Consider the following 25132-nt stretch of genomic DNA (forward strand, 5'->3'; position numbering starts at 1 on the left):
GAAACCCTTACAGCGAATATAGACAGAAGTGAAGGGCCGCTGACTGCAAAGCTCATGAGCGGCTAAGGTCTATCCCAACAGACCCACTTTCGCCCTTACCATGGCCAGTTTCTCTCCCAAGTATCCTGGGACACACTTCTGTTCCTCTGCTGTGGCAGCATCACGAAGATCAGCCTTGTTTCCTACCAACATGATAGGAATCCTCTCCTGGGTTGCATCCTGCCGGGGGGGAGAAAAACCGTGTGCTCATCAAATCCTGAACACGATCCTCTGACAAGAGCAGCAGTACCAACAGCAGCTCCCACTCCCCAAATCCCCGTGGGTGCCACATGACCTGCAGGTAATATCTTCGAGCCTCACAATCTCTCTAAAAAGAGCCAAACTTCTTCCCACTCCAGGTGAGACCACTGAAATTCGGAGAGGTTAAATCAGAACTTGCAAGGGCCGGGGCCATGGTCCAGGCGCTCCCCGTCAGCCCTGCCACCATACGAACCACTGTGAACTCAGGAGGCAGGTGCACAGAATTATATTTGGCTGGGGCACCCACACAATTTTCTGCGACTTTCACTCCCAAGAGTGCTGATGACAAGTCAACTTCATTATCTCAGGGGCAAAACACACAGGAAATCCCTCAGCCGTAACGGGATAAAAACAGAGCTTGGGAGCTCCACACTCACTGCGACCCGGTTAACAACAAAAGCAAAATGTGAAGGTCCTTAAGGTGGACATTTTTCTTACGAGGAGTCAATTACCAACCATTCAAAGGAATCGATTCTATGGCTAATGCTCCCAAATCCGCTTCCGCAAACCACAACGCAGTCCCAGGTCCGCATGGGGCGGGATGTGAAACGTGAGAAGCAGAGCTGGGTCAGAGGCCACCCCTCCCACCACCGGGCCGCTCACTGGCTGTGGCCCTGAAATCAGGCGACTTGCTTCACATTTCTGCCTCAGTTTCCCCGCTGGTAAAATGATGGGGTTAGTAAGGGCACAGCGCACCTCAGCAGGCTCTGAAGAGAACAGAGGAAGATAACTGGACTGGTGCAGAAAAACAGGGTTCTGGTTCCCAGACGAGAGAGCAGCAGCCCTGACTGGGGCGCGTGGAAGGGACCTTCTGCAGCACCTACAGCTACCAGCTGTGTTTTCAGTCTGATCCTACACCCGCCATGGGATCAAGAAATGAGTCTTAGGGGCGCCTCGGTGGCACAGTTGTTAAGTGTCTGCCTTCGGCTCAGGGCGTGATCCTGGCGTTCTGGGGTCAAGCCCGGCATCAGGCTCCTCCTCTATGAGCCTGCTTCTTCCTCTCCCACTCCCCCTGCCTGTGTTCCCTCTCTCGCTGGCTGTCTCTCTGTCAAATAAATAAATAAAATCTTAAGGAAAAAAAAAAAAAAAAAGAAATGAGCCTTAAAAACGATGGCATTACATTTGATTTCCTTTCTCTTCAGAACATTCTCCTCCAACCAAGGCCCCTGGCGTGTAGGAACAGCAGCGGGGAGGAAACGAAGGGCCCTCCCCCAAAACTAGGCGCCCTGTCCACTGACGTGTTAATTAATTGTGTTCTTTGGCAAACTCAGGTTTCAAGGGGGCAACCTCTGGAAGCCACTCAACAACACTCACTTAAGTGAGCCCCAAGAACCAAGCATCTAAAGAACTTCCCAAAGTTATTCCAGTAAATATGGGCACCCCCTTCAAGTCTTGACTCGAACACCACCTTCCAGGGAGGCTGCCCTGACCACACCATCAGGGCCTTTACTCTGCCCCCTTTTTGTGTCCACAATATTTATCATTTTCTCATTCCACTTATTTTATTTATTTGTTTGTTGCTTGTTATGTTTCCCTCCTCGGGTACGAGCTCCCCTACTTCGGGTACGCCACAGACTCTGGAACAGTCCGTGCACAAGGAGGCACTCCAAAAACGCTCCGGGATGCGTAAAAGTCGGGAAGGGATCTCACATCTCAAGTGTGTCCTCCGTTCAACGTTCACCCAAGTATTCAACCAATACATTATTCACGACAGGTAGGTAAATGGCCACAGTTTTATTTTGCCCATGATTTTATTGTACGATTTTGTAACCCAGTGGTTTTTATCGAAGTGTATTAATTATTAAATCACCACTGACATTCTACTACCCCTCAGGCCTCTGGCCCACCCCCACAATCACACTCTCCACTTCCACCCGTATTTAGAGTGGCCACAGAGACGGTCCCCACAGAATTTCCTCAAACTAGAAAGGCTGAGCCATGGCAGGGGTTCGTCATGCCCTTTTTTCCTGAAAGGGAAAGTCAAATGCCAAGTGGTATCCAATTTTTTCCCCATGACAAATTCAAGGGTTCATCTTGAATACAGTTTTCGTCCTTTTCAGACCCTGTGAGAGGTGATCCACGGAGCTGAAAAGGGCACCTACCACGTGTAGGTGATTAGCAAATGACGGCAAATTACGGGGTCCCCACACACGCTGTGGCTGGTCACCAAGGGCTATTTCAACACTGTGGCTGACCTTGCCTTTGGGCGTCCTGACCTTGTGCAAAATCTAAACACTTAAAATGCAGACTAAGTCCATGAGTTTCAACAACAAAAAGTTTTGTTGTGCATCTTAAATATGTGTGGGTACGAGATTGTTGGGACTATGTTGTTCTCTGGCCTCATCGCTCTCTCCCAGGGAGGTCCGTCTGTTCCCTGGAGCAGATGCTTCTCCCCTGTGCACTACATGTCCTCTCTGGACACCAAGAGCTTCTCTTGTCAACCCGCTGCACACTCTGGCGCTTCATCACAGCAGCAACCAGGGTTCAATCAGGAGACACAAGGCCCCGTTCAACCCCTAACCTCTAAACCACAAGCCAGGGGCGTATGCTTTCTCTGCCTCCGGTTTCTCACAAAGAGTGAGAGTAACGTTACACTTCTTACTTCTTTCCTCAGATGTTACAGAGATGAATACAGCATGTGGACATTTTGTGAAATAAAAATGCTACATAAACGTCAACACACTTCCATCATACTGATAATAATTTTAGGTCATGATATTTCAGTAGAACAAAATGCACATTTCTTTGTCCTTACATCACTTCTTTAGTCAGGAAGAGGGTACATGCAGGGTATGAAATAGGTTCAACGGAAGAATCTAGAAGCTAACCTGATATACAGCAACCAGTTCTCTGTTTAGCCAACACTGCACTATTTAATGCCTGTTAAAAATTAGAGATAATAGACTTAATTGAAAAATTATATTAGCCACTAGTTTTTTTTCCCCCAAGACAGTATATTGAACTACAGCTTGAACGGTAGTTTTATGTTAATTAATGACCATTGGCAGCACACTGTGGTCAAAATAATTTCCTACTTTTAGAAGTTATTTACCATGAAACCAAAGGATATGAAAGCTCCTCAGACAAAAGACACCATCTCATTTAACCAAAGGAAAAAAAAAAAGCACAGATGTTACCATGTTTAAAATACCACTTGGTATTTCAGGGGCACCCAAACTACCGCCAGAATAAGGTTGAGGACACAGGTCCTAACAGAGCCGGGCCTTGCACGTGCTCACATGCGGCACACACGGGAGCCCCTGTGCACACCCAGTCACACTACACACCACCCCAGGTGTAAGAGCTGCTTCTTCTCAGGTTGCCCACATTTGCATTTACTTCCAAAGGCGTTCTGATTTTATCTGTAAGAAAACCGGAAGTTTTATTCCCAGACGCTCCCTTCAGTGGCATCCGTGGCTCTGTGGAAACGTGCCCAGCTACCGAGGAAGAGACCAGTATTACCACGTGCCATGAGACACTCCCCACTCGCAGCCAGTCCTTTCTGACCAGCCTGGATCAACGGTCTCCAATTTGGCGTGTACTTCAACAAAGAAGAACAATCGCGTCTTCTAAGAAGGCCTGGGACTCCCACGTGATTTTTTTTTTGCTTCTCAGGTTTGATGCCTTACCTCAATCATGTCCACCCATTCTCGTACATTGAGAAAGCTTTTCTCGCACGTAACGTCATACAGCAGCAGAACACCATCTGATCTTCTGAAGTAAGACTTGGCGATACTCCTGAATCTGGCAAAGAGAAAATCATGTAAATAACGGCTTAATCCGTCTGCTGGTCAGAGCTGCCCCTTCTTCATCTCTGTTGTGCTGGTTTCTTTCTCATCTTCTAAAAAAAGCCCCCATTCAGAAGAACCTCATGGCAACCTGGCATTGTGACAGCCATCTCAGGACTGGAATGACTCAGTGGAAGGTAATTAGAATAATTTGGGGTGTGATCTACGAGAGCCAAACAATTTCTCCATCAAACAATCCCAAGAATGTCTACAAACCCCAAAGCATGACCAGGACAAGGTTGAGAGTGTAAATTTCTTAAAAATTTCAGCCCTGGCAACAACCTCCCAAACCGATACGTGGGACACAGGGGAGGAGATGCATGAGAGAGAAAATCATGGTTTGGGGGGTGGGAAGGGAGCACCATCGGGGGTGGCGTGGAAGAGGACCTGACAATGTGGAGTGCAACAGCATGCCAGAAGTTTTATACATACTGGGTGTGGGGCAGTTTGCTAGGGGACGAGCATACCCCAACGGATGTCCCAACTCTAAACCAACTGCAATATTTTACAGTATCTTAAAAAAGGCCACGTCACCCACGAATGTTTCTTAAATGTTGACACTCTCAGTCTGCTAGAGAATGTGAGCTCCATGTGAGCAGCTTTCGTGGATTTGTGTCTGTTCCCTGTTGAATCTTCGCAGCCTGAACGGTGCCTGGCACAGAGGCAGGTCACAGCCCATACTTACTAGTTGAACAACTGGAGAGACGCTATTTCCAAAGAGTTAGGCAGGATTAAAACGTATGCTTGATGCTTCCGGTCATTAGCAATGAATGCAGGAGAGGGCAACGTCACCAGACGCGAGCCTTCTATTTAGTTTGTGCCTCTGCCCTTGAACTGAGGGGGGCTGATAGATTCCCTTTCCCATCCTTGGTTGAGCCTGGCTAAGTACCTCCTTACACTGACACTGCACTCGGGAGTGCTGCCTCCCCTCAATTCTCTTGTTCAGAAAGGGCACTCTCCTTCCCCCCGCTGAACAGCAGCTCAGAGGAAGCCACACACAGCTGACAGGTAAATGAAGAAGGAAAGAATGTGGGACATGCGAGCATTCTTGAAATCCTAATACACTATGTAATTACACAGTGTACTGTAATTCTAGGATTACGAGCGTTAAAAACCACCAAGCGTCCTACGAGGCTTGTCTGTGCGCGCCGGGCCGAGCCCGCAGTGCTGCGGAAAGCACTTGCCTCTCCTGGCCGGCCGTGTCCCAGAGCTGCAGCACTGTCCGCTCTCCGTCCACGATGAGAGTTTTCATCTGAAAATCGACCCCTGCAGAGGAAGTGTAAGAGAACATGGGGAACATGATGTAAATAATTCCACTGGTTTTTACGCTCAGGGAGGCAGAGAGGGATGAATGTGGCCTTCAAGGAGAGTGACCTTCAAATACTAATTACGAGTCAGACCACACAGGTGCGCGCAGATGCACCGTCTGCAGGCTGGCTGACTTGGGGATGGATTTAATCTACGGACAAAAGGAAAACCTATGTTCTATTTGCCTGTGTGATTAGATGAACTTGGTTATGTCTCTGTGTGTTTACGTGTGTGCTTGTGAGCACATTAATATGAGTACGTGTGTGTGTATCGGCGTGTGGATATACACAAGATGTGTATATACGCCATGCTCTTTGGCAACTGAACAGAACACTGCAGTCTTTTTTGAATCAAATTAAAGTGAACTTTCAGCTTTGTTATCTTGAAGGGTATAATGAAGAACCATAGATTTACAAAGACGCCCATTGTTAAGAGGGTAATCAATCTGTTCTAATATTTCTAGTCATCAAAATAAAAGCTCTTTAGATAAAGAAAAAGGTGAATGATAATTTGCATGCCTTCAACTCCTTTTACTGATTATTATGCAAATTTGGGAAATCAGGACACTTCTCTTGTTCTCAGAAGTGTTTACTCATGTATTCCGTTGTAAAGGAGGGGGAGGGATCATACACCTGGCTATGACTTTGACCATGACAAAGTGGCCATCAAAAATGTCACTTCATCAATATCAAGTGACATTTTATCAGAAAAGCTTTCCCTGGCTACCCTGTGTAAAACTACACCTCTCTCCAAATCTCGTATTATTTTCACCCATTGCCCTGCTTTGGGATGAAGTTTCCTTGCAGGCTGGGGTTTAGCTGACTCTGCTCACTGAGCGTCCTTAGCACCTACAACAGTATCCGGCTCACAGCAGAACTCAGGAAATGTTTGCTGAATAAATGAATCGGTCATCTCTGGCTCTAAACTTGGTCTGGTTGCTCTGACTGGCTACGTGGATACCTTTGTCCTTTGTCGGTCTTCTTTTCCTAAAGTTGGGCCTTCACCAAAACAGAAGACCATTCTATAGACAAGGATACACACACACACACACACACACACACACACCCCTATGTAGTATATATGCATACAGAGAGATCTCTGTATCTGTGTATATAATCTCTAAGGAAAATACAATCAAGCTAAAAGAAGGTCGTTTCCCCATTATCAACTCAAGAAGGAACCATACCCAGCGTGGCACTTGTATTTCCTCGAAATTCATTCTTGCAGAGTCTCATGAGGAAACTAGACTTCCCCACTGCGGCATCCCCAGCGAGCACAATCTTGTAAGCCCTCTGTGAGCTGGAAGATTTATGGTCGCCATCCGCCATGTCTGTCTAGGGGGAAAAAGCCACAGTGGGTGACAAAGGTCGTGCCAGTTTTCCTCCTAATAAGTTATATGGCACCGAAAATTCACAGTGTTCATGAATAAAATATCTCAGAAACTACCTACCTGTGGTGACAGAGCCGAGATGGGCTTTCTTGAAGAAGTGACGGTGCTGCCCTCACTAGCAGACCCCTGGGGTTTCCAGTCTAAGATGGCAGCCACACCTTCTGCACCAAACGTCTCTTCATCCCTTATATCAGGAACCTGGTTTGTTTTTTTTTTTTGTCAGCCATTAAAAAACAAAGTCTCTCATTACACATATACATCATGGATTAAAGAGAAGAAAAATACGCAGCTGAATCTACAGTCAGTGCTGTTATGGAACAAAGTGGCCCCAAATGGCAATCTGTGAAAATTTCTCCCTACCTTGGTGAAGGAAGAAAACATTCTACTGACTATGTTTCATATTTATAGCCTTTAAGTCGTATTCCCATGACAGATACAAGTCAAACAGGGTGACAGATTTCTATCGAAGGTACGGCCCAGGAGACAGTGATTTCTGGGGCTTACGTCTATGTCGGAAGCGTCACCCCCAAAGCTCTCCTGCGTGCCGTGTGACTTCTGAAGTCCCCTCTGGTGCTTGTATTCCACCTCCGAGTCATATTCGTTGGAGTCTCTCAGGGTAGACAAGCCACTGTCGAAGCAGCTCTCGGGAAGGCTGTCCACCTCATAATTCATCCTCTGCATAGGGTCACAGAGGGCCAACGAGTCACAGTCCTCATCCACGTAGGAGGAGCGGGATGACCTGGTGACGAAGGAAAAGAGAGCTTTACCCGAGAGTTCACACAGCTCAAGCCTACACAGCAGTAGAATCAAGAAGACCAACACTCTCGCTTTTGCCAAGAACCACAATGTGGTCCATGATCACGCATTGAGGAAACAAAATGTTCAAAGCAACAGCAGCTCAGTTCATGCAACAATCAATTAAGATACAGACACTCAAGTCTAACATTTAATAAAAATGAAGCCATTTTTAAAATCGCTTTCTTTATTTCCTGATACAAAAGGAATCACAGCATCCAGAGCATGCATGCAATCTCAAGTTAAGGAAAATGTATGCAGAAGATGTGAGCCTTTTTACTCTAATGTGGTCAGACCACATTCCAAACAGCTTGTGCACTTCTGGATAAAAGCTCTACTTTTAAAAAGGGATGCTGAGAACCTGGAGGGGAAAGGGAACCATGACGACGTAAGACTCAAAACACTCAGACATAAGTTTCCATGAACGCAGCTTAAGTCTTAATGGTTGTCCTCTTCAAATACCTAGAAAGCTGACACATGAAGACAAAAAATACATTCTCCCAGGTTGCACAAGACAAAATAAGGACCAGCTGATGAACCTTTCTAGGAGTCATGTTTCTAATCAACATGGTGAAAAATGACAGGCAATTAGAAAGGTGTGGTACCAGAATACGAGGTAAGAGTTTTCTGCCACTAGGTGCTGATACATAGTCTAGAAAGACTCTTACAGGAAAGGCTTCACAGGGAGGTGCTCTGGGTAAAGGCTGGAACCTCTGACTTCTATGGATGTTTCCATTTGTGAAACTCTGCAAAGTCTTATAAGTGAGGGAGAAATTAACATCAAACAAGAGAATCAAAAGAAACTGTATTATTCCCCTAATTACTTTTGCTTTTCCATTTGATTTTCACGAAAACCTAAGTTTATATTGAAATAATAGGGCGCTTCAGTGGCTCGGTTGGTTAAGTGTCCAACTCTTGATTTTGGCTCAGATCATGATCTCAGGGTCATGAGACCGAGCCCCACATCAGGCTCTGCACTCAGGGTGAAGGCTGCTTGAGATTCTCTCTCTGCCCCTCCCCCCACCATGTGTGTTTTCTCTCTCTCTCTCTCTCTCTCTCTCACACACACACACACACACACACACACACGAAGAAGAAGAAGGAGAAAAAGAAAAAGAAAGAAAGAAAAACAAGAGCCACAACTTATTTAGTCTCCACTACACACTGGGCACTACCCTGGCCACCTGGCATACACGATCTCATCAGAATGGGGAAATGGCCAGGGTATATAGGCCAACAGAGAAAAAAATAGCAAGAGATGAATATGCTCAGAAAACAGAGGGTGATCTCAATATAAATAAGTATAAGCAATATAAATCTGAGAAGTCAAAAATATTTTGGTGTCAGGTCACCTGGGTAGTGCAGCCGGCTAAGCGCTGGACTCTTGGTTTCGGCTGAGGTCATGATCTCAGGGTTGAGAGATCGATCCCCGCTTTGGGCTCCTTGCTCAGTTCTGAGTCGGCTTGAAGCTCTCTCTCCCTCTCCCTCTGCCCCACCCACTCTCCCACTCATGCGTGTGCACACGCACACGCTCTCTCTCTCTCTCCCTAAAATAAATAAATAAATCTACAAAAAAATATTTCACTGCCATTAGCAAATACTTAAAATTAACTAAAAAGGTAAGAACTTAACTCTCCCTAAATACGTTACTCAATTACAAAGTCTTTATCCTGGGGGCATGTATTCAAACCATATCACTAGTTAGCTAGCTCTGTGTTTGTGTGTATACATATATATTTTTGTTGTTTCATTACGTATGAAATTCTCCTTCTAAAACTGATTTCAGCCACACTATAAGGAACCCAAGGAAACCATTCTCACTATAATTAGTAGAAACGACTTCAGCTCCATGTCATTATTAGTCAGAACTTTTTAAAAATCTTATTCAGATTTTTGATAAGGAGGGAAGAAGTGAAATACAGAATTGAGAAATCACTTCCGTGAATATCTAGACTCCAAATTAAAAATATAGGTACAGATCAGACTTTCTCGAACTTATATACATACATCCTTTTAAAAAGTAAACTATTCTTACCTCCCCAAAGAACATTTTCATAATTATGTACAAATATAGAACAAGCTATATTTTTGTTACGAATCTTAGAAAAAACACAAAACTAAAAACAAGTACACAAGTTAAAATCTAGGAAGGCCACAAAAGCAATAAAATTAAATTGACAACATGCTTTTAAGCTTTTATGTTAGCATCAAAAAGAAAATAATGTTAACTTCTTATATTAAACTAATGACCCTCCAAAGAGGACATCAGTCCAGACCCTGGTGGCCCGCGAGTTATCATTCAGGGTGGTGAGCACCCAAGTGCTATACTCCTGTCTCTCTGAGCCACTGGGGTGTGATGATTTTGTCCCTTAGAACCTACTCTTGAGGAGTTCTTAATCCAGTCCTGATGAGCCTCATTCATGGTGTGTAATCTTTTCCAGAATGAACCATGGTAACATTTCTGAAGTAATTTTCAGTTCTGTATTTTTCCTCCCTGTGCTTAGAATTGATCTTAAATATCAGTCCAGAAAAATTACAAGCACCCACACATTTTTAAAAAGTAACGTCTATTTCTCAATAACAGAACAACTGAGCTGCCTAAACCATCAACATTTATTATGTCACAAATCAGTGAGCAATAAAAACATCTGATACTTGGATAGAATTTTCCTAAAAGTGATCACAAATAAGCCCTAATAGACCTACCTGAAAGGGGACCTGACCATTTTGCTATCACCAGGATAGTTAAGTACATTATTCTTTTTTTGTTGTTGTTGATTTCAAGTTTTTATTTAAATTCTAGTTAGTTAACATTATGGTAAAATTGGTTTCAGGAGTAGAATTTAGTGATTCATGACTCGCATGTAACACCCAGTGCTCATCCTAACAAGTGTTCTCCTTAATATCCATCATCCCCTTAGCCCATACCCCACCCGCTTCCCTCCATCAAACCTTAGTTTGTTCTCTAGAGATAAGAGTCTCTTATGATTTGCTTCCCTCTCTCTTTTGTTTTCCTTTCCCTGTGTTCATCTGTTCTGCTTCTTAAATTCCACTTATGAGTGAAATCATATGGTATTTCTCTTTCTCTGACTGAGTTATTTTGCTTAGCATAATACACTCTAGTTCCGTCCACATCATTGCAAATGACAAGATTTCCTTCTTTTCGATGGCTAATATTCCATTGTATATATATATATATCCCACCTCTTTATCCATTCATCAGTCGATGGACATTTGGGCTCTTTCCATAATTTAGCTATTGACAATGCTGCTATAAACATTGGGATGCATGTACCCCTTTGAATCAGTATTTTTGTATCCTTTGGGTAAATACGTAGTAGTGCAATTGCTGGGTCATAGGGTAGTTCTGTTTTTAACTTTTGAGGAACCTCCATACTGTTTTCCACAGTGGCTGCACCAGTTTGCATTCCCACTAACAGTGTAAGAGGGTTCCCCTTTCTCCACATCCTTGCCAATATCTGTTGTTTCCTATGTTGTTAATTTTAGCCATTCTGACAGGTGTGACGTGGTATGTCATCATAGTTTTGATTCGCATTTCCCTGATGATGAGTGATGTTGAGCATCTTTTCATATGTCTGTTAACCATTTGTATGTCTTCTTTGGAAAAATGTCTATTCATGTCTTCTTAACTGAATTATTTATTTTTTTGAATGTTGAGTTTGATAAGTTCTTTATATATGTTGGATACTAACCCCTTATCAGATATGTCAGATATGTCATTTGCAAATATCTTCTTTATATATGTTGGATACTAACCTCTTTTTTGGATGTTGAGTTTGATAAGTTCTTTATATACGTTGGATACTCACCCCTTATCAGATATGTCAGATATGTCATTTGCAAATATCTTCTCCCATTCTGTCAGTTGTCTTTTAGTTTTGTTGATTGTTTCGTTTGCTGTGTAGAAGCTTTTTATCTTGATGAAGTCCCAATAGTTCATTTTTGCTTTTGTTTCTCTTGCCTCTAGAGATGTGTCTAGTTAGAAGCTGCCATGGCTGAGGTTAAAGAGGTTGCTGCCTGTGTTCTCCTCTAGGATTTTGATGGTTTTCTGTCTTACGTTTAGGTCTTTCATCCATTTTGAGTTTATTTTTGTGTATGCTATAAAAAAGTGCTCCAGTTTCATTTTTCTGCATGTGGCTGTCGAGTTTTCCCAGCACCATTTACTGAAAAGACTCTTTCTTCCATTGGATATTCTTTCCTACTTTGTCAAAGATTAGTTGACCATATAGTTGGGTCCATTTCTGGATTTTCTATTCTGTTCCATTGATCTATGTGTCTGCTTTTGTGCCAGTACCATACTGTCTTGATGATTACAGCTCTGTAATATAGCTTGATATCCAGAATTGTGATGCCTCCAGCCTTTCTTTTTTTTTTTTTTTTGAATTTTATTTATTTATTTATTTGAGAGAGAGTGCATGTAAGTGAGAGAGTGCATGCACGTGGTGGGGGAGGGGCAAAGGGAGAGGGACAAGCAGACTCCCCACTGAGCAGGGAGCCCAACTCGGGGCTTGATCCCAGGACCCCGGGATCATGACCTGAACTGAGGCAGACAGTTAACTGACTGAGCCACCCAGGCACCCCTTTGCTTTTCTATTTCAAGATCGCTTTGACTATTTGGGTTCTTTTCTGGTTCCATACACGTTTTAGGACTGTTTGTTCTAGCTCTGTGAAAAATGCCGGTGGTATTTTGATAGGGATTGCACTGAATGTGTAGATTGCTTTGGGTAGTATAGACATTTTAACAATATTTGTTCTTCCAATCCATGAGCGTGGAATGTTTTCCCATTACTTTGTGTCCTCTTCAATATCTTTCATAAGTGTTCTACAGTTTTCAGAGTACAGATCTTTTACCTCTTTGGTTAGATTTACTCCTAGGTATCTTACGGTTTTTGGTATAATTGTAAATTGGATCTATTCCTTGATTTCTCTTTCTGCTGCTTCATTATTGGTGTATAGAAATGCAACAGACTTCTGTACACTAATTTTATATCCTGTGACTTTGCTGAATTCATGTTATCAGTTCTAGTAATTTTTTGGTTAAAGTATCATGTCATCTGTGAATAGTGAAAATTTGACTTCTTCCTTGTTGATTCGGGTGCCTTTTATTTATTTTTGTTGTTGGACTGCTAAGGTTAGGACTTCCAGTACTATGTTAAATAACGATTTGAGAGTGGACATCCCTGTTTTGTTCCTGATCACAGAGGAAAAGCTCTCCGTTTTTCCCCACTGAGGATGATATTAGCTGTGGGTCTTTCATATATGACCTTTATGATGTGTAGGTATGTTCCACCTATCCCTACTTTGTTGAGGGTTTTTATCAAGAATGGATGCTGTATTTTGTAAAATGCTTTTTCCAGCATCTATTGAGAGGATCATATGGTTCTTATCCTTTCTTTTATTAATGTAGTTCTTATCCTTTCTTTTATGAATTGATTGATTTGTGAATATTTTTTTTTAATAATGATTTTTTATTATATTATGTTAGTCACCATACAGTACATCCCCGGTTTTCGATGTAAGGCTCGATGATTCATTAGTTGTGTATAACACCCAGTGCACCATGCAATATGTGCCCTCCTTACTACCCATCACCGGTCTATCCCATTCCCCCACCCCCCTCCCCTCTGTAGCCCTCAGTTTCTTTCTCATAGTCCATAGTCTCTCATGTTTCATTCCCCCTTCTGATTACCCCCCCTTTCTTTATCCCTTTCTTCCCCTACTGATCATTCTAGTTCTTATGTTCCATAGATGAGAGAAATCATATGATAGTTGTCTTTCTCTGCTTGACTTATTTCACTAAGCATTATCTCCTCCAGTGCCGTCCATGTTGTAGCAAATGTTGAGAACTCATTCTTTCTGATTGCTGAGTAATATTCCATTGTATATATGGACCACAACTTCTTAATCCAGTCATCTGTTGCAGGGCATCTCGGCTCCTTCCACGATTTAGCTATTGTGGACATTGCTGCTATGAACATTGGGGTGCATATGGCCCTTCTCTTCACTACGTCTGTATCTTTGGGGTAAACACCCAGTAGTGCAATGGCTGGATCATAGGGTAGCTCCATTTTTAACTTTTTAAGGGACCTCCACACGGTTTTCCAGAGTGGCTGTACCAACTTGCATTCCCACCAACAATGTAGGAGGGATCCCCTTTCTCCACATCCTCTCCAACAATTGTTGTTTCTTGCCTTGTCTATTTTTGCCATTCTAACTGGCGTAAGGTGGTATCTCAGTGTGGTTTTGATTTGAATTTCCTTGATGGCTAATGATTTTGAACATTTTTTCATGTGTCTGTTAGCCATTTGTATGTCTTCATTGGAAAAGTGTCTGTTCATATCTTCTGCCCATTTTTTGATTTGTTTATTTGTTTCTCGTGTATTGAGTTTGAGAAGTTCTTTGTAGATCTTGGATACCAGTCCTTTATCTGTAGTGTCATTTGCAAATATATTCTCCCATTCCGTGGGCTGCCTCTTAGTTTTTCTGACTGTTTCCTTGGATGTGCAGAAACTTTTAATCTTGATGAAGTCCCATAAATTCATTTTATCTTTTGTTTCTCTTGCCTTTGGGGATGTGTCATGAAAAAGGTTGCTTTGGCTGATGTCGTAGAGGTTGCTGCCTATGTTCTCCTCTAGAATTTTGATGGATTCCTGTCTCACATCGAGGTCTTTCATCCATTTGGAGTTTATTTTTGTGTATGGTGTGAGATAGTGGTCAAGTTTCATTCTTTGCATGTAGCTGTCCAATTTTCCCAGCACCATTTATTGAAGAGACTGTCTTTTTCCCACCGGATGTTTTTTCCTGCTTTATCAAATATTAGTTGCCCAAAGAGCTGAGGGTCCATTTCTGGGCTCTCTATTCTGTTCCATTGGTCTATGTGTCTGTTTTTGTGCCAGTACCATGCTGTCTTTGTGATCACAGCTTTGTAGTACAGCTCGAAATCCGGCATTGTGATGCCCCCAGCTTTGTTTTTCCTTTTCAACAGTTCCTTGGAGATTCGGGGTCTTTTCTGGTTCCATACAAATTTAAGGACTATTTGTTCCAGTTCTTTGAAAAACGTTCTCGGTATTTTGATCGGGATAGCATTGAAAGTGTAGATTGCTCCGGGTAGCATGGACATTTTAACTATGTTAATTCTTCCGATCCATGAGCATGGAATATCTTTCCATCTTTTTATGTCTTCCTCAATGTCTTTTAAGAGTGATTTATAGTTTCTAGAATAAAGGTCCTTTACGTCTCTGGTTAAGTTAATTCCAAGGTAACGTATGGTTTTTGGTGCTATTGTAAATGGGATGGATTCCCTGATTTCTCTTTCTTCGTTCTCGTTATTCGTGTACAGAAATGCAACTGATTTCTGAGCATTGATTTTGTATCCCGCCACGTTACTGAATTGCTCTATAACTTCTAATAGTTTGGGAGTGGCTTCTTTTGGATTTTCCATATAGAGTATCATGTCGTCTGCGAAGAGAGACATTTTGACTTCTTCTTTGCCGATTTGAATACCTTTGATCCCTTTTTGTTGTCTGATTGCTGTTGCAAGGACTTCTAGTACTATGTTGAATAATAGTGGTGAGAGTGGGCATCCTTGTCGTGTTCCTGATCTTAAGGGAAAGGCTTCCAGCTTTTCCCCATTGAGAATAATATTTGCAGTAGGCTTTTCATAGATGGCTTTTATGAGATTGAGAAATGTACCTTCTATTCCTACACTCTGAAGGGTTTTAATCAGGAAAGGATGCTGTGTTTTGTCAAATGCTTTTTCGGCATCGATTGAGAGGATCATATGGTTCTTGAGTCTTTTCTTGTTGATATGATGTATCACGCTGATTGATTTGCGAATATTGAACCACGCTTGCATCCCAGGTATGAATCCCACTTGATCGTGGTGGATAATCCTTTTAATGAACTGTTGGATTCTATTAGCAAGTATCTTGTTGAGGATTTTGGCGTCCATATTCATTAGGGAAATCGGTCTGTAATTCTCCTTTTTGAGGGGGTCTTTGCCTGGTTTGGGGATCAAGGTAATATTGGCCTCATAGAATGAGTTTGGTAGCTTTCCTTCTGTTTCTATTTTTTGAAATAGCTTTAGGAGAATAGGTATTATTTCTTCTTTGAATGTTTGGTAGAATTCCCCAGGAAAACCGTCCGGGCCTGGAGTTTTGTTATTTGGAAGGTTGTTTATCACCGACTCAATTTCTTCATAATTCATTGGCCTGTTTAAGAAATCAATTTCTTCCTTTTTCAATCTTGGTAGTTTATAGGTTTCCAGGAAGGATTCCATCTCTTCCAGATTGCTTAGTTTATTGGCATATAGCTGTTGATAAAAATTTCTAATAATCCTTCCAATTTCAATGGTGTTCGTCATGACCTCTCCTTTTTCATTCATAATTTTAATAATCTGGGTCCTTTCTCTTTTCTTTTGGATAAGTCTTGCCAGTGGTCTGTCAATTTTATTGATTCTCTCCAAGAACCAGCTTCTAGTCCTGTTGATCTGCTCTACTGTACTTCTGGTTTCTGCTTGATTGATTTCAGCTTTAATTTTGGTCAACTGCTTCCTTGTGCATGGGTTAGGCCTGTCCCTCTGTTGCTGTTCCAGCTTCTTGAGGTGAGAATATAAAAACTGCATTTTAGATTTTTCTATTCTTTTGAGTGAGGCTTGGATGGCTATGTATTTCCCCCTTAGGACTGCCTTTGCAGTATCCCATAGGTTTTGGACTGTTGTATTTTCATTCTCATTGGTCTCCATAAATTGTTTAATTTGATTTTTGATTTCCTGGTTTATCGAGTCATTCCTGAGCAGGATGGTTCTTAGTCTCCAAGTGTTTGAGTTTCTTCCAAATTTTTCCTTGTGGTTGAGTTCCAATTTCAGAGCGTTGTGGTCTGAGAATATGCAGGGGATAATTTCAATCTTTTGGTATCGGCTGAGACCTGTTTTGTGTCCCAGAACATGGTCTATTCTTGAAAATGTTCCATGGGCATTAGAATAGAATGAGTATTCTTTGGTTCTGGGGTGTAGTGTTCTATATATATCTAAGAGGTCCAACTCGTCGAGTATGGCATTCAAAGCCTTTGATTCTTTGCTTAGTTTTTGCCAGGGTGTTCTGTCTATTTCTGAGAGTGGAGTGTTGAGGTCCCCTACTATTAATGTATTTTTATCTATATGTCTCTTTATTCTGGTTAAGAGTTGGCTTGTGTATCTTGCTGCTCCCCTGTTGGGGGCATATATATTTATAATTGTCATATCCACTTGTTGAATACTTCCTTTAAGAATAATATAGTGCCCTTCTGCATCTCTAACTATAGTCTGTAGTTTAAAATCCAATTTATCTGATATGAGAATTGCTACCCCAGCTTTCTTTTGAGGTCCATTTGCGTGAAAGATGGTACTCCATCCCCTTACTCTCAGTCTGAATGCATCTTTGGGTTCGAAATGAGTCTCTTGTAGACAGCAAATGGATGGGTCATTTCTTTTTATCCAATCTGCAACCCTGTGGCGTTTGAAACCAGAATTTAAACCATTAATGTTCAGGCTGAGTACTGAGAGATATGCTTTTAATTCTGCCATGTTGTCAGTAAAGTCTTTGTTTGTATTGGCTGTGACTTTCTGTTTTGTATCACTCTTGGGGCCTTTTTACTTTTATAGAACCCCCCGTAATACCTCCTGTAGGGCTGGTTTCGTGGTTACGAAATTGGCTAGTGACTGTCGATTCTGAAATGTCTTTATTTCTCCATCAATTCTGAATGACAGCCTTGCTGGATAAAGGATCCTTGGCTGCATGTTTTTCTCTGAAAGAGCTTTAAAAATGCTCCCCCAACCCTTTCTCTCATTCCAGGTCTGTGTAGACAGGTCTGATGTAATTCTGATGCCTTTGCCTTGGTACGTGAGAAATTTCTTTGCCCTGGCCGCTTTCAATACTGTATCCTTGGATCTCATATTTGCGAATTGCACTATGACGTGACGTGGTGTAGGTCTGTCATGGTTGAGCTTGGGAGGGGTCCTCTCTGCCTCTTGGACACGAATTTTTGTTTCCCTTGCTAGATTAGGGAAGTTTTCAGCTACAATTTGTTCAAATATCTCTTCTAGACCTCTGTTTTTCTCCACCCCCTCGGGGATGCCGATGATTCTAACATTGGATCGTTTCGTTGAGTCAGTAATCTCCCGTAGCCAACATTCGTGGGCGTGGATTTTTTTAAGACCATCTTCTATTTTTATTTTTTCCTCTATTAACCCATCCTCCAATTCACTAACCCTTTCCTCCGCTTCCGTGACCCTGGCCGTCAGAGCCTCTAGTTTTGCCTGCATTTGGCTCATAGAATTTTTAATTTCTGTCAAATTTGCTCTCATTTCTGCCCTTAGGGATTCTATATTCTCAGTAATATTTTCCTGAATACTTTTTTCAAGTCTACTCATTATCTTGACCATTGTTACTCTGAATTCCATTTCTGATAATTTGGTTACATCCATATCCGTTACTTCTGTGGCAGAGGCCACTGACTCACTGTCTTTTCTTTGCTGGGGGGGGCTTCTCCTTCTTGTCATTCTGATGAAGAGAGGTTGCGGGGTTTCCAGAGCCCAAAATTATTGACTGGGTCCCAGGCCGTGCCCCTTGTTTTATAGGGATCTTAGAGATGTGGGCTTCTTCTTTAAAGATTTTATTTATTTACTTATCTGAGAGAGGGAGACAGACAGTCAGCAAGAACGAAACAGAAGCAGGGGAGTGGGAGAGGAAGAAGCAGGCTCCCAGCGGAGGAGCCCGATGAGGGACTCCTTTCTGGAACACCGGGATCACGCCCTAAGCCGAAGACAGGCGCTCAATGACTGCGCCACCCAGGCGCCCGGGTTGTGGGCTTCTTGATTTTTCAGCCTGCCTTCTGTGTTCTGGGGGAGGGGCCTGCCGCGCCGATACTCAGGCAACCCTGTTTGGTTAGAGTCTCCGTGTCCCCTGCGAGGGAGGATGGGGATGGGCACTCTCTGAGCCGGTATTTCCAGGCTTTTTTTCTCTGGCGGCTTTCCCTGGCGGCCGGCTATGCCTCTTCTGAGGGTCAGAGCAGCAGAGGCTGCATTGTCGCAGAACAGAGGGATTGCGGCCCGTTCTCCAATGATGTTCTGGCCACTTTAACTCTGTTACTGTTGGTGCTGCTCAACCCTGCAGCGTCCCGGGATGCGCGCACCAACTCGGCGTCCCTGCCCTCACTTCCAGGGCCGGTGCGTCTCTGTCCTTTGTGTTTCTAATGCCGCCAGCCACCGGCCGCCCCGCGCGCTCCCGGGTCTCCCGGTCTCAGTCTATGCCCGGTGAGCACACCTCGATTCCGGAGTTTCGTGAGAAGCCTGGTGGCGCGCGCACCCGGTTCAGGGTCTCAGTCTGCTGTTTCGCGGGTGCCGACCGCGAGTCCGCCCGCTCCCCCGTGCAGGTGGCCCGCCAGCCGCCAGCCGCCCCGCGCGCGCTCCGGGAGTTCCCGGTCTCAGTCTGGATCCCGTGAGCACACCGGGATTCCGGTGTTCCGGGAGATGCCTGGTGGCGCGCGCGTTCACGGCTCACCGGTCTCAGTCCGCTCTCTCGCGGGTGCCCTCTGTGAGTCCGCCCGCTCCCCCGTGCAGGTGGCTACCGCTTCCCGGCGCCCGAACGCGGTGGCTCCCTCCCCCTTCCGTTTATCTTCCGATATCCGTGCACGGTTTACAGCTCCCCTCTTCGTACCTCAATACTCAGCGCTGGAGATGTTCATTTGTAGAGATCCAGATGCATCATCCTGCGTCTCAGGCTGATTCCGTGGTTATTTAGGCTGGTCTGGTACCTATCCAGCTCGACTCAGGGGACCGGCTGAAAAAGGGGTCCCCTACTCCTCCGCCATCTTAACTCCTCCTGATTTGTGAATATTGAACCACCTCTGAAGCCCAGGAATAAATCCCACTTGATTGTGGTGAATAATCCTTTTAATGTACTGTTGGATTCAATTTGCTAGTATCTGTTGAGAATTTTTGTTTGCATCTGTGTTCATCAGGGATATTGGCCTGTAATCCTCCTCTTTAGTGGGGTCTTTGTCTGGTTTTGGAATCAAGGTAATGCTGGCCTCATAGAATGAGTTTGGAGTTTTCCTTCCATTTCTATTTTATGGAACAGTTTGAGAAGAATGGGTACTAACTCTTCTTTAAATGTCTGGCAAAATTCCCCTGGGAAGCCATCTGGCCCTGGGCTTTTGTTTGTTGGGAGATTTTTGATTACTGATTCACTTTCTTTCCTGGTTATGGGTCTGTTCAATTTTCTATTTCTTCCTGTATCAGTTTTGGTAGTTTGTATGTTTCTAGGAATTTATCCATTTCTTCCAGATTGCCCAATTTGTTGGCATATGATTTTTCATAATATTCTCTTAGAATTATTTCTACTTCTATTGGTTGTGATCTCCTCTTTCTTTCGTGATTTTATTTGGGTCCTTTCTCTTTTCTTTTTGATAAGTCTGGATAGGAGTTTATCAATTTTATTAATTCTTTCAAAGAACTAGCTCTTAGTTTCATTGATCTGTTGTACTGTGTTTTGTTTGTTCCTATATTGTTTATATTTCTGCTCTAATCTTTATTATTTCCCTTCTTCTGCTGGCTTTAGGCTTCATTTACTGTTCCTTTTCTAGCTCCTTTAGGTGTAGGGTTAGGTTGTATATTTGAAACTTTTCTTGATTCTTGAGGTAGGCCTGTAATGCTATTTACTTCCCTCTTATGACTGCTTTTGCTGTCAAAGGTTGCGGACTGCCATGTTTTCATTTGCTTCCATGCCCTTTTTTATTTCTTCTTTAACTTCCTGGTTAACCCATTCATTCTTTAGCAGGATGTTCTTTAACCTCCATGTATTTGTGGTCTTTCCAAGTTTTTTCTTGTAGTTGACTTCAAGTTTCATAGCACTGTGGTCTGAAAATTTGAATGGTATGATCTCAATCTTTTCGTACTTGTTGAGGCCTGATTTGTGACCCAGTATGTGACCTATTCTGGAGAATGTCCTATGTACACTCAAGAAGAATGTGTATTATGCTGCTTTAGGATGAAATGTTCTGACTATATCTGTTAAGTCCATTTGGTCCAGTGTGTCATTCAAAGCCGCTGCTTCCTTGTTGCTTTTCTGCTTAGAGGATCCGCCCATTGCTGTATGAGGGTTGTTAGAGTCTTCTACTATTATTGTGTTATTATCAATGAATTTCTTTATGTTTGCTATTAATTGATTCATATATTTGGGTGCTCCCAAGTTGGGGGCATAAATATTTACAATTGTTGGATCTTCTTGTTGGATAGACCCCGTAATTATGCTATAGTGTCCTTCTTCAACTCTTGTTACAGTCTTTGATTTAATATCTAGTTTGTCTGATATAAGTATGGCTACTCTCTTTCTTTTAATATCTGTTAGCGTGACAGATGTTTCTCCATCCCCTCATTTTCAATCTGGAGGTGTCTTTGGGTCTAAAATGAGCCTCTTGGAAGCGGCATATAGATGGGTCTTGTTTTTTTATCCTTTCTGATACCCTATATCTTTTGATTGGAGCATTTAGTCCACTTACATTCAGAGTGATTATTGATAGGTAAGAATTTTGTGCTGTTGTATACCTGTAAAGTCACTGCTTCTGGAGATTTTCTCTGTTCCTTTCTAGTCTGTTGCTTTGGGTCTTTCCCACAGAAAGAGTCCCCTTTAATACTTCTTGCAGGGCTGGTTTAGTGGTCAGGAACTCTGATTTTTGTTTGTCTGGAAAACTTTTTATCTCTCCTTCTATTCTGAATGAATAAAGTATTCCTGGCTGCATATGTTTTCCCTTCAGCATGTTGAATATATCATGCCACTCTCTTCTGGCCTGCCAGGTTTCTGTGAAGAGATCTGCTGCTAGCCTGATTTGTCTTCCCTTGTAGGTTAGGGTTTTTTTTTCCCTTTCTGCTTTCAGGATTCTTTCCTTATCTCTATCTTATCTCAAATTTTACTAAGATATGTCTTGGTATTGGCTGGCTTTTGTTGAATTTCATGGAAGTTCTCAGTGCCTTCTAGATTTGGATGTCTGTTTCCTTCCCCAGATTAGGAAAGTTTTCATTTATAATTTGCTCAAATAAACCTTCTGCCCCCTTTTCTCTCTCTTCTCCTGGGACTCCTATGATATGAATGTTATCACACTTTATGGAATCACTGAGTTCCTAAAGTCTTTATTTGTGATCTAATACTTTTCTTTCTCTCTTCTTTTCAGCTTCATTATTTTCCATAATTTTATCTTTTTTTAAAAAAAGATTTTATTCATTTGAGAGAGAGAGAGAGAAACAGAGAGTGGGGCAGGGGGAGCACAGGGAGAGAAAACCTCAAGCAGACTCTGCACTGAATGTGGAGCCCAATGCACAGCTTGATCTCACCTAAGCTCAAGACCAAGCTTAACCGACTGCACCACCCAGGCAATCCCATAATTTTATCTTCTGTTATCATTGATTCGTTCCTCTTCTTCATCCACCCTTGTTGTCATTAAAATCAGTCAGTCTTCTATCTTGGTTATAGCATTTTTTTTTTTTAAATTTCAGCCTAACTAGTTTTTAGTTCTTTTATCTCTGCAGTAAGGGATTCTCTAGTGTCTTCTATGCTTTTCTCAAGCCCAGCTAGTATTCTTATGATTGTTTTAAATTCTGGTTCAGGCATATTACTTAAATCTGTTTTGATTAGATCCCTGGCTGTGACTTCTTGTTCTGTCTTTTGGGGTGAATTCTTCCATCTTGTCATTTTGTCAAGGTCACTATGTTTTTGTGTGTGTTAGGAAAGCCTGTTATATTTCCTGCTCCTGAGAGTAATGGCTATATTAAGAAGAGGTCCTATACTGTCCAGGGCCTGGTGCTTCAGGAAGTGTTTCAGAGTGTGACTCTGCTATTATGTTTTGGCTGCTCTTTCCCTCAGGTTAGTCCTCTGCAGAGTTTCTCCTTGCCTGCAGTGGGGAGTGTTTTGACCTTGTTCAGTATGTGACATTTTAACTAGGTGTACTCTAGTCTGTTTGTTAAAATAAGCCTGATTCTATTTCCACTGGAGCTGAAGCTCTGAAGCACTCTATGATCAGCAGACTTGGTGCATGCAAGGGGTTTGTGCTGGTCTTCTGGGGGTGGGGCCTGCGGCACTGGTTCTCAGGTTGACTTGCCCTAGTAAAAATACACCTGTGGGGTAGTGGCTCTAGCCTCCACTGGGGGTGCTGTGATGCTCACTGAAGTCTGTCAGTGCTGATGGGTGGGGGAAAATGGCATTGCCCCACTCTCTCGTCCCCAGAGCAGGGGAGTGTGCACCTGCTACTCTTCAGAAAGTCCTCACAGAAGAGCAAACTTTCTTCCCTTTTTTGTCCCCAGCTTCCATCAGATCTTGGCCTTCACCCCGTCAGCTTCTGTGCTGCCTGTCTGCCAGGTGGCACAGTACTCCTATGTTTTATCTCAGAAGTGTGGCTGGGTTTCAAAATTCCAAATTTTAAGGAGCTGGCGCTATGCAGATCCACGCTGACCCTCTGCGCAAGGGTCTCACCATGCTGCAGCTGGTGCCGGTTTGTCCCAGAAAAGCAGCCACACAATTGCATGGGGCCTTGGAGTTTATGGTAAAGTGCAGCAAAAAGCCAGCACCAAGGTTTGCTGCCCTTGGCAGGTTATCTCTGTTTCTATGCTAGTGAAACCACTTTTGTCCCAAGAGGCCATGCCACCTCTCCCAAATGCACTCCAAGAAGGGGAAATATTTCTCCCCCAGTGACCCAGGGGATCTTCAGACCACGCTGTCCACTCCCAGACCTCTGCCCCTCTTCCCCACAGGAGCACTGCTATGCCCACCAGGCTCCACCCCACAGTGGCAGGGACTTCTAAAACTTCAGACTTTGAGCTTTCTGCTTGTAAAAACTTGCCACTATAAGTTTTCCCAGTCAGTGGTTTTGGGAAAGTGTTTCTCTTGTGTAATACCCAGGGTGCTGCTTTCTATATGGATCTTTATATCTTTATATCTCTCTCTCTGCTCTCCAAGAACAAGGCTCCCTCCCCTCTGCCGCACCCGTGATTCTTTTCTCCTCGGAATCATGTCTCTGCATCTCCTACCTTCCACAATGTGGCTTCTTTTCTCCCTTTAGTTCTGCATTTTGTTCTCTCAGCATTCAGATCGATTCTTGGGTATTTGGAATGATTTGATATTTATTTAGCTGTGTTCGAGGGACAAGGCAGGCATAAGGTCCCCCTATTGCTCTGCCATCTTGACTCTCAGTACGTTATTCTTTAGAACAAAAGATCTCAAATGCAAAGGGAATGAACATGAATTGGAAAGTTGCATTGGAAATGGAGAGCTAGAAGCCCATAGTTTATGCATTCACTTCTACTTTCAAGGTTTGATATGCTCCCAATTTAACTTTTTTAACTTTTTAAGTAGTAACAATGGGCATGGGTATTTATACACACAAGTACACACATGTAATCTTTCAGTCTTTGCCATTAGATCTCAAGTTACAGCAGGACCAATATATCACTTCATTTGATTCAAAATAGAGCTAAATTCTCGGCTCTCTTAAGTCTCTCTGACTCCTTCAATACAACAGCTCACAAACATCTACTAGTCATATTTTTATTTGTTTTGAAAGTTTCCCTGTCCTCAAACACAGCTTACATAAGAGTATGCTGAGCTATTAAACATTTACAGATCATGCCAAGAGTCTCAACATCATATCCCGCATACACGGCAACATCCTATGCTATAGTTTTGCTTGTTTCCCTGTAAGAGTTCTCTGAGTCCACTTCTGAGGAACAAGACATGACAAGGGAATGAGGTCAGGGGGAGCGGACGTAAAATCAAGTCATAACAATATCTGAAGGAAATCACTTTGCCCTCTCTGAAACATTTCTACTTTGAATTTTTACATGTTTCAGAAATTTAAAATAACATAGCCGAAAACAGAAATTAGTGCCCAACAGTGAAGTACTGCTGTATTCACCTCTAAGGAAATTTACTTTCCTTTCAACTCTGATCCAGAATTGAAACAAAAAGTAAGTAGGTGTTACCATACCTGTCATAGCCCAGAGGTTGAGGAGAATGACCATTAAATTTGGGACTGCTTCTAGAAATTGTATTCCCTGGTGATATATTATTTATGCGCTGTAATACATAAAATATATAAGCAACATTTTGTTATTCCATATATACAAAATACATATATACATATATATAGCACACTGATTAACTTCTAATGTAATTAAAAATTTCATATGCTACATGAGCAAATATGGAACACAGACACTAAGATAACTGCCCGTAGTACTCTTCTCCTCATTGTCTTAGGTCCAAATTCTACTGCTTAAGCCATAAAGGGGCATCCCGGTTCCCCACAATAGACAGGACCCTGCAATATCAACTTCTTTGGATTTAACTCTTCTCAAACCACAATTTGGCTTAGTGACTGACTTGTCCCTACTTAAATCTATGGCAAAGAAACCCCAAACTCGAAGTTGACCCCCAAAAGTGGGAGAAGAGGATTTCTGGCACATGTAGTCTGGGGAAGTTCCTCAAAATTCCAAGAGGGATTTAGC

At 42.8% G+C, this 25132-nt stretch overlaps 1 protein-coding gene across 2 annotated transcripts in view; it reads right to left on the reverse strand.

Annotated features, from left to right (window-relative positions):
* Nucleotides 1-25132, reverse strand: part of RASEF (RAS and EF-hand domain containing) — an 87146-nt gene that overhangs the window by 12566 nt on the left and 49448 nt on the right. For both annotated transcript variants that reach the window (XM_087858891.1, XM_087858890.1), the window contains 7 exons: nt 24613-24701; nt 7291-7525; nt 6847-6984; nt 6583-6730; nt 5273-5354; nt 3930-4044; nt 100-219 (listed from right to left, as the gene is read on the reverse strand). In XM_087858891.1, coding sequence (XP_087715017.1) covers nt 100-219; nt 3930-4044; nt 5273-5354; nt 6583-6730; nt 6847-6984; nt 7291-7525; nt 24613-24701 — 927 coding nt within the window. The remainder of the gene's footprint in view (nt 1-99; nt 220-3929; nt 4045-5272; nt 5355-6582; nt 6731-6846; nt 6985-7290; nt 7526-24612; nt 24702-25132) is intronic.

This window comes from Ursus americanus, chromosome 34 (genome assembly GCF_024610735.1).
Source record: "Ursus americanus isolate L20-20 chromosome 34, mUrsAme1.1.p, whole genome shotgun sequence".
Taxonomy (NCBI): Eukaryota; Metazoa; Chordata; class Mammalia; order Carnivora; family Ursidae; genus Ursus; species Ursus americanus.